Consider the following 10,656-nt stretch of genomic DNA (forward strand, 5'->3'; position numbering starts at 1 on the left):
GTTACTGCCCAAATCAACTAATGCTAGATAAAAAATATCTATTTTAAAGATGATTTTCAATATGTACTGTTATCAATCGAAGAACTATTTTTAAAGGTAATAAGGTAATGCAAACGTTCACCATTTTTAACACATAACATTGTCAAACTCATTAAAACATGCATTATTTTTGGCCTTTGTAAAATATTATAATTATGGACTTATAACTGTAGAGCCTGATGATGAAGTTATTGAAAACAATTGTTCGCTCAAATATTCTTCGTTTTTGAATATTCTATGGCGATTTTTAAACTGCCAATAAGGAAGTATCGAACAGAAATATTTTGCAATTGTGTAATTTCAATTCATGTGCGTATTGAGCTGGTAAATTAGTCAAATTCAGCTGAATAATCCCTTTAGAATATTATTTTTACACAGCTTAGAATGTGACTAAAGGGATGTATTTTTGTCAACTGACTAGTTCTTTACAATCATAGGTCAGGAGCAGTCTTTCGATGTATTATACGTCTAGTTTTACACTGGCGGGTTTATTGTAACTACTTATCATTTAAATACAAATATTGGTACAAGAAGGCACCGAGTATATATGCGCTACACTTTATCGTTCTATTTGTGTGAAGACTAGGATACTGCCCAGGTGTCCAAATCAGAGCAGGTGGTTTACTTAGGGAGCCACTCTCGGGGCCTTTGACCTACAGGTCTAATCTACAAGGCAGTGAAGCAACGTTAGGAAATGCAGTCTCATGGTAGCCAGTGACCAGCAACAGGTTCATATGCCATTTGTTCCATCAGGATCATGGAGCCCATGTGCATCATTGGTTTGGAATCAGGGTTTTCCGATTCCCCTAGGTGGATCCTGGATGTCCACCAACCCGGTTAAAGCGCCAGACATTCGCATTTCATACTCTCAATTTGGTAAACAACATCTCCGCGCAAGAAGGCAGTGAGTAAGACTTCCCTGGAAGTGGCTATATACGCGTGACCATGTGAGAACATTTCGAGAGGGAGAGTGGACTCTCCCCACCCTCGTCTGTACCAAGGCCTGTTTGTAAAGTTAGGTTGGATTTTGCCAAATCGAGCCACCTACGGAGTAAATAAGATGCCTGTTTGTGCGAGTATACATACTACTCAGCAGTAAATTTCGAATCACCGTATGGGTGTGAAACATGATCTACGAAGGTAAAAGACATGGGTAGGCTTAAGGTTTTTGATCATGAGTGTCTTTGAAGGGTTGTTGGAGTACTGAGAAACGATAGAGTGAACAATTTTGAAGTACAGGGTACTAGGAAAAGGTAACAAACCAGTTGATAAGGTAATGAATATTCACCAACTAGGGTTTTCGGAATGCGTTACGTATCCTAGATGGCCGAGTATCTAGATTCACAATGCTGGAAAGTGTTGTAGGTCGGAAAAAAACTAGATACATTGACTGTTTATCTTATTTTAAATCTACAGCTTCATTTTTATTCCATACTTTCACTTGTTTTATTTCTTCGTCCAAACCCATATTCATAGTTGGTACTTCTTACTATCGCTGATAATACTATTGTTGCTATTATTGTGTTCATCTTGCTAATTTCATCTCGTTATGCTGATTTGATAACTTGGACAGATGTACATAAGCGTCTATCTGGGGTTTGGAATATCAAATCAGTGTAATGCGGTGAAATTAGCAATACGAAGAGCAAAGAAGCTGAAATGATGGTAATATCAGTGATTACGCGGAATACTGAACACAATGAATATGGTTCGAGAAGAAGGAATGAAAGTGCACATATAGAGGTATATTGAAACTAAATATTTACAAGGTAAAAATTGATCAAATACCTGTAGTCCACGAATGTCTTATTTTTTATAGGCCGTTATGTACAGTTGTAGAGTAATACACAGTGAACTGCTAGGCAGTATACATGCTAGGACTGCTGCATTTTGGGTAACAATGCAAAGATGTATGGGAAACGTTTTGCTCTAATTATTTAACCCTAGATATGATTCAAGCATCGAATAAAATTTACTACAATTAATCAAGTTTTTTCAAGTGATTTTGAACCAATATTTTACGTATTATCAAAGTTATGGAGATTCCAGAATACGACTCAGCTTTTTACGATTAAAAACAATTCGGACAACACTTACATTATGTGCGTTTTGTGTGTGCTCAGGTTACTGTTCAAAGAAAAGATTTTCATAATTTCAGAGAAGCTAGGGTTAGTGAGAATTACTTTCAAGTTAACTGATCGAAGATTCTTGGTAAATCTCAAAGTGAATGTTACTAAAATTATAAATTCACTGGATAATCTTACTGTGATTATCATCAACACCATACCTAGACAAGTACGTTTGTTAAAATAAATACGCGTACTAAGTTCAGTCTTAGGAGAAGTATTGAATAAATAATAATGTGGAGTTTCACAGAAGAGAGGAAAACAAGTCTACTTATTAAAATGACATTTTGTTATGGCTGTGGCAAACTACTAACGAAAATCAAGATAAAAATGTAATAAGAGAATAAACACTCACATAGCTGTTGATGCAAATTCATTATATTTATCGATCAAATCATTTGTAATTATTTTCAACTCTTTAGATAAAAGACTTTCTGCAACAGGGTCTGCAGAATGGAGAAGAAAATAAAGCCAAGTGCTAAACACCGACTGATAAAAAACTAAGACATGATTCTATGCTGGTCAGTAAAATGAAATGAATTTGATAACATAAATGAATTATTAGCAATACACAATAATTCCTAATTAAGAAATGCTCAGGTTTACAAAACCATTGGTTGTTAATGTCAATGTTTTATGTTGGTGATAAATGTTTCGAAAGGAATATGTAAGTGATGTGTATTTGGTGAAAGTAAATGTGATTGGCCGCAGATAGTGGGTAAACAGACAATCAGCTTGCTGACTAGTAAATAAGTGATTTCTTTTCCTATTATTGCCTTCTACTGTGAACTCACTGAGTGTAAACCGCTTTTAATCGTGTTGAATGGAGTATTATCTCATTTATACTCTGATTCTGTATTTTGGCTGTGAATCTTGTATCTGGTATAACGTGTTTTCGTCTGTGTACTACAGATTTCATGGAAATATGCGATTAAAGACGAATGGGCCACTTTACTTTGTCTGAAAACTCTATGCATTAAAAAATGGGAATTAGTTCCCTTTATGTGTCCTGTTGATCCGTCTAGGAATTTCGCTATGCATTTCTGAACGTTTTCTCAGTACCAATTTGTCCAGTGTTTGTGCTATTAGATCTTTTGGGATAGAGTCAAAAGCTTTGGCCAGATTAATAAAAGTTATCCGTGGCGCATTGTGTTAGATGACAGTGAGACGAAAGCACGTCTAGCTAACAAGCCTCAAATAAGAAAGAACGCGTGTCATGGAATGCACTGCCTGACACAATTTAACTTTACTAGAGGTTGTGACTAAACGGTAATATTAAGGTGATCTGCTCTGCTAGAAGAAATGGCAACAGAAACTGGTTAATTGTTGACCTTAACAACAAAAATAGAAGATTATAAACCCTTACCAATAAAAACAATTGTTTATGCTATTTTGATATATAATTTTTATTGTAAAGATCTGTTTGATTTATTTATTTGTTTGTATTTGCATTCGTCACGGCTTCAAATATATAGTCGATTGACTGAATAATGGATTAAGTAATTTTGTAAAAACAAGATAGATATGTAATTATTAGGATTTATGAAATTTAATTGAAACCATAAGCCGATCAATGTTAGACCACCATTGAAAATTTGGAAGCATTAGACGACCGTTTCGTCCTAGTGTGGGACTTCTCAGAGGTACGCATCTACGATCACTCATACGAGACTCGAACACAGGACCTTCGGTCTCGCACGCGAACGCTTAACCCCTAGACTACTGATCCGGCATCCAACGGTGGTAATATCTAACTTCAACCAATCCACGTAATTGCGTGATCATCTTCCATTGTCTTCGATGAGTAATTGCCTCATATGGACTAGCTCCACTGGTTACGGTTTCTCACTAGAACCTTGAGAATTACCTCTCGAAGTTAGTCACTAATGAGCACATGATAATTATCATTATAGGGTTGGATCTTTCCATTAGTGTTGAATATATAACATTTCCATACATTACTTTCATAAAGGAATCAGTTTTAGAATTGACAAACTGATTTTAAGTGAACTACATTCATGAACAACCAATGTATTCTCAAAAATATAGATTTATTTTCATTATTATTAATGTAATGTAATTTGTACTCAGTGAAAATTACTTTATTCATAAATTTGTGTAACTAATTAACTTTTCTTGTTTTGATTTTGAGAAAGATTAAGTGAAATAAAATCTCCAAGATTACTAATCCGTAGATGTAGACTTATTGCCTGGTTTTTTTTTAACGATTATCTAACTGAAATCGGTGTGTCATGTCAAACTTTTAAGAAAACAAATGAATATAAAATGGCTCATTATATTACGACTTCATAGTTTGATCAATTGATAATAGACTTATTCATAAATAATATTTAATCCAAGTTTTCATCCAAAAACATTTGTTTAAATGAATGAAGAAAGAGAGATATAAACAGATAATGAATTACTCGAACCAAAATCAACAATTGAGTGTAAGTTAAAGTATTTCACTATGAGTTACACGTTTTGGTGTGACGATTTAGTGTCGTTACTACTCTAATGTCCAAAAAAGGAAGGTAGGGGTTGTAAGGTGATCCGAAAATTAGATATTTCAACTACTAAGTCGCCATTGTGCAACAATCAAGAAAGTGTTAACCATAAAAATGGAGAAAAAGTAAGAGGGTGGCCGTGGGAAAGAGATAGAAGGAAAAGCGAAGTTGCCAATTAATTTACCTTGTAGCATCCATACGCACCGTGAGAATTTCAATTCTTCTAAAACACTAGTAAGACGTTTAACACCGTCTAAACGTCAAAAAGAAATAAAATAAATTTAACAGATTCAAAATGATTTCATTTTATTGGTGTGAATAAAATGAATACATATAATTTATTCATCTTCTAGACACTAAAACATTTATAGCACGCAAATTATATCTTAAAAGTATTTGTCAATGAACGTTAGGAGTTTTAAGTCATATGAATAGTAGATTATTGAGACATTAGTTTGGTAAGATGATGATCACTGTTTCACTTTCAGGAGATAGAAAACTAAAATCACAATGGTTTTGTGACAGTGATCTTGAGTGCTGTTAGAGGTATGAGAGCACTTATCACTTCCCAGTTGCCCAAACCGTGGAAGGGTTCTACTGGAGGTATCTGAAAAGGAAATTGGGTTAGGGATGGCTTTAGTGACCCGAGAGCGTGACCGCAGTGCCCAAGGGACAACTACTTGAGGCCAGTCACACATGACCTTTTTGTGAGTAGCTTTCTCGTTAGCTCCGTACTTGTTGGTACCTTACCACCGGAGACGGAAATCCGTGGGATAAGGCAAGGTGTGCATTTTTAGGGTCGACCTTTTCTAACCACTCCTCTCTTTGTGGGAAGACAGCATCGCTGTTATACTGGTTGTCTGGAGGAAACACCTTACTGCCGTCACACCTCTGTACAGTCAGCAGTGTGACTTCGCCTTCGGACCTTGGGTTTACTGCTTTTAGTCTTGCCCCTCTTCAACCGCCCTGTCTGGCATGGTAGGACCTTGAGGAACGATTGCTCCGGCCAGTATAACTCGATTGGTTCATTGTGATAGGCAAGCCTGTCTACCACATCAAGGCATAAGCAACGGTCGGGGTTTAGTGACAACTAAAACTTTTATTTCATTGTTCATATTGGTGACTTGATTTTTAGCAGTCTTGGTTGGTAATTGTGCTTCCTTTGAGGATTGCATCGATATAACCACTTTTCACAAGTTTTTGTGAACTTGTGTTTTGTCCTATTTGGAACTAGTCGGCTGGGTGTGCCTGATTAAAGTTCATTCAACAAAATCAGCAATGGAATGTTCCAAATCCCTTTTAATAATGAAATAAATATCATACCCGTTGCACAGGTGAGTAGCTATTCGGGCTTAGTAGCTCAGTGGATAAAGAGCTTGGCATTCGACGCAAAAAGTGGTGGATCCGAGTCCTGGAGTGAACAACAACATGGAGGTGGGACTTTATCCATCTGACGAACACTAAATAAGACAAAATAGGTGTTAAACCAGTCTATTAAGAGTCGGTGAGATCTTTTTGGGAATGCTAGGTCTTCAGAAATCACTTGGTAAGCGTTTTATTTTCGTAGTTTCTATTTTGGAAATGTGAATTCCTCATTTTCGCACCAAAACGCCCACTTTCACCTTCAGTTTGTATTTCCCACTTGGAAGAACCTTAAATGTCAATGGTTCATTTCCTGTATTAGTACACTATTTTGTGACACTTTTCGACGATATTTTTGAGCTGTACATATACACATAAGTTGTGTGCTTGTTTGTTCGTGCCTGTGGGATGCTTGTGGAATATACAATTCCCTCGACTGAACGTGGTCTTAATTTATTTAACAGGGCTGGAGCACAGTGGAATAGTTTAGCTTGTCCTGTTGTTGTGTTGCTGACTTTCATTCCGTTTGCCGGTTTAAGTAATACCTCAATCTCTTCAAACGTAGCATATGTGTAAGAGCTTTGAGCTCACCAAGCTAAATGAACCTGCTGGGTTCAACCCTGTGTAGAGTTGTAGTTATGTACCGTCGAGAAGTCTCACAGTAAAACAAGACGTCTGCCTAGTTCTGCTTGGTTTTCACTTATCCTTCAGTTGACATCCTTTCATGTTGTAATTAAAATTTATCTGAAGAGAAATTATCGATCCATATGAAAGAAAACACTTACTCATATATTCTAAAAGACCATCTTCGGATCTATTATAATGTTGTATTGTTTTCTGCCAATGAGAGCAAATAATAAACATATGTAAGGTAATGTGAATAGCCAAGTGAGCAACACAATAATTTATTTCAGTGATAATTGTTACAAAAATGCTATAACATTGATTTTATTTATATAAGAACAAATTATGTGACCAAATATATAGCATGTAAAAGTGAGGCTGTGAAGGTATACTTTATTAATTATATGATCACACTCCTAACAGCCTATTTTGATGTGGACAGCTGTGTATTAATTCGATACGGAAATTATAACTAACATCATAATGGATGAACTAGTGTTTACTTCGCTTACAAAATGGGATTCAATTCACCATGTGGTGAAGTAAAGTGCATAGTTAATCTAATGACTAACAATTAGGTCATAAATCGAAATCCCGCTTATTCACCTACTTAGCCAATCAGACCATATCGTTACCTCTTACAAGCGGAAATGTACAACTCAAGACCAAGTATATAAACTAGCGATGACCTGGTAAATCAGTTGGGAAAAAACATATTGATACAAAACAGGTGAAAAGTCGTTTATAGAAAGACTGTACTCACTGTGCCCATAGAGATTATCAAGTGAGTAGGTGTAGAAATGTCATTATTTTTGTTTCGTATATTAGACTCAGTAACATTGGATAAATTTGTAGAGCCGATCCATGACTTGACTAGTTCTAGTGTATCATCTGTAATTTCATCATGATAGAAAAATCGCTAGAGAAATAAAATTAAAAATGACGATAATAGCAGTAATAATAAATGTAGCTAAATTGCATAAAAAGGCAAAGTAATAACCTAAGTAAACATGTATCGTTTCGTTTACTAGATTGATTTAAACTTATTATGTAAAGATTCGAAACAATTACCATGATGGTTAAAAGTTAACAACAGATAATCGCAGATTAATGGCTTCAAACAGAATGAAGATTCACGATAATTGAGCATCTTACCCTAACGAAAATACGAAATTGGAAGACACTTCTATATTGTTTCTACTATTAACAAGTGCCCCAAATGCACTGGTACGACCGAGGGTGGGGAGAGTTAGCTCTCCCACTCGAAATGCTCTTAAATGGCTACGCGTACACAGCTACCTTAAGGGAGGTCTCACTCGCTGCCTTCTCGAGGCAGGGGTGTCCTTTACGAAATTGAGAGAAAATACAGCAAATGTCCGGCGCTTTGACCGGGTTGGTGGGTATGGAGGATCCACTTAAGGGAGTTGGAAATCCTTGATTCCAAACCAATCGTGAACATGGTGAACATCGTGAGAGGAACGTCTCGACGTGCCTTTTAGTCTCAGATTTAGCTATATTTGTACCTGTGTTACAATTTGTGTAAAAATCAATAGTACTATTTAGTTAAATACAGATTACAAATCCCAGACAGGACGAAATGGGCGTCACAAATTCTACTGCTAGCCACATGTCAAGTATAACAAAATTTAGTTGTTTGAATTATACGTCTTCTACTCGTTTAGGCTTAATTTGAACAACAAAATCTATCCCAATGTATAGTTAAATCTGATAAATTTCATAACAGTGTAGTAGGAAGACATGACCAGGGGTGGTGTACTAAGCTAAGAGGAAATAAAATAAAATATATGGTAATGAGCAGGTAGAAGCACAATCATGAATGTTCAAGAATAGAATTTTAAAGGCTTCTACCATAACCCACTAACTTCATAAAATTAAACTATGCTATTGATTCAGCATTATTCTCACTACCCGAATGTTTTAAAACTGGGCTGAAATCTCAATAGTGAATCCAAAAGTATCACAGAGTAGCGAACAGTAGACAAAATGAGACTGACTGTGATTAAAAGACCGGTAACAAAATATCACTTGACAGCTATACTACTTAAATAGTCGCTTATAAAAAACTTAATCTTTTTTGAGCAGTTTTGCGGCTCTTATTAATAGCAATTTACAGTAGCACAAATATATTGTATAAACGGATCAAATAAACGATGAAAAATTACTAAATCAAAGATGCGAACAAAGCATGCGAGAAAGCTTGTTGAAGATCACTTACTAAGTCGACTTCTCCCGCAACATACTGAGAGTTATTTGAAATGCTTGCTTCTGATGTAGTATTTTCTCCAACAATTTCATCATTTATGTGATAAACAAAAGCATTAAATAGCTTTTTAAGTCGTGAATCTCCAACAAAATAGAGTCGGACCACATTACCCCAAGGCGCAAGTCTTTTAAAACATTTATGACTGTCTCTTATTATTGCAAAAATTATAAGGAATAAAACACTACCTTGATGAGTAAGTATGTATCATACAACTGTAGGGCCGAAATTCTCCACCAGGCCCTGATCTTCCATCACTCAGTAGAGACTTGCACAAATTACCACCTAAAATTAAAAACACTTCTAGAGAAATACCAGATTTTGTCATCAGAAAGCCATGATATATTGATATCATTATCATGAGGAAGAAAGACGTCCTCTTAGCATTTTTGAAGTTGATTACTTCTTTAATAGCAGAGGCAGCTCGAGATGACGACATTAACTTTATAATTTACACATAAAGAAAGTTTGGAAATGTATTGCACAACCTAAAGCAACAGTTGTGCAACAACCTGAAAAAAACAAAGGTCTTAGAGTTAAAACCTTTTCAACTTAAGTTAAGGGTTATAAGGTAATTAATATGTAGCTCGTTTGAAATATAAACATCATGGGATTTTTAAGTACTGTAGTTACAAAGGTTGTACCACAGTAACCAAATAACCAGAATTTTAATCAATCTAGCTGTACCTTTTCCGGTCTGGGTAACCACGTAAAGGTGCTAGTACTTACATATGTATTAGGGCCCGGTATATGGATTTAGTTCCTCTTACGAAGCAAAATAACAGCTTATGTGGTAAACCTTGCTCAATTTATAAAACAGGCGAGACTACAATTTACGGACGAACCAATCACTTATAAGATAACAGGTCTCGGATTTTCGCGCGAAATTCACTCATCGACTTGGTTAAATAGAGTTTTGGCATAATAGTTGATGTCAGTTCATGATGAAATTACGAAATCTAATCCCTAATCTTAATCATCAAATGTAAATTATATTTATAATTCCTCATACACGTTTATAACCATCATTTGGTCATGGTTATTAAGTGGACACTCTCAAGATCAGTCTAGCGTCGCTTAAAGATCGTCCGTAAATTATAGTCACACCATAAAACCTTTAAGGAGAAAATACTTGGGTGTAGCCTTCATGAAACTATAGGGATAATATCACGCTTTATCATAATCAGAAAATGAAGTATTGAGGGACGAAACCATACAAACTTAACGCATGTGCTATTGATCTAATGGTTAAAAATGGAAGTGCACCCACACAGATAACCTATTAACCGCAAAATAAGATACAATTACTGACTAAAATAACTACTTTATGGCAGATATTTTGAAAGTCATCTACGTTCGTCCTTACCTTAATTTTCCGACGAAAATAGTGTGGAAACACAGATTCAACATAATGAAGATCATGTGACATGAGAAAATCTCCCCTAATTTTCATCTACCTGGTCGCATTTTTTATGTTTTACTAAACAATCATTTACCTAACTCCACTAAATCGCTCAGTTGACAAAACTAAACAAAACTGAGCAGATTTGATCACTCCACTTCAGATAGTTTTAATCAAAAAAGTAAAACTGAATAGGCTGAAGAACTGTATCTTTCCATTATACTCCAGATATAAAGTTAGTAAGCACATTACACAGGACTCTGAAAAACGCTTATGTTAATTGAAGGATGTACCAAGGTCAAACGGATCCCGAAC

The 10,656-nt window shown here is 35.5% G+C and overlaps 1 protein-coding gene across 1 annotated transcript in view; it reads right to left on the minus strand.

Annotated features, from left to right (window-relative positions):
- The window catches only part of CASD1_1 (N-acetylneuraminate 9-O-acetyltransferase), a 46,494-nt gene extending 35,838 nt beyond the window's left edge, over positions 1-10,656 (minus strand). The window contains exons 1-8 of the mRNA XM_051209720.1: positions 10,635-10,656; positions 9,255-9,451; positions 9,128-9,224; positions 8,895-9,090; positions 7,422-7,577; positions 6,820-6,871; positions 4,857-4,925; positions 2,521-2,611 (exon numbers count right to left, since the gene is read on the minus strand). Coding sequence (XP_051075179.1) covers positions 2,521-2,611; positions 4,857-4,925; positions 6,820-6,871; positions 7,422-7,577; positions 8,895-9,090; positions 9,128-9,224; positions 9,255-9,378 — 785 coding nt within the window. The 5' untranslated portion in view covers positions 9,379-9,451; positions 10,635-10,656. The remainder of the gene's footprint in view (positions 1-2,520; positions 2,612-4,856; positions 4,926-6,819; positions 6,872-7,421; positions 7,578-8,894; positions 9,091-9,127; positions 9,225-9,254; positions 9,452-10,634) is intronic.

Source organism: Schistosoma haematobium, chromosome 1, assembly GCF_000699445.3.
Source record: "Schistosoma haematobium chromosome 1, whole genome shotgun sequence".
NCBI classification, from domain to species: Eukaryota; Metazoa; Platyhelminthes; class Trematoda; order Strigeidida; family Schistosomatidae; genus Schistosoma; species Schistosoma haematobium.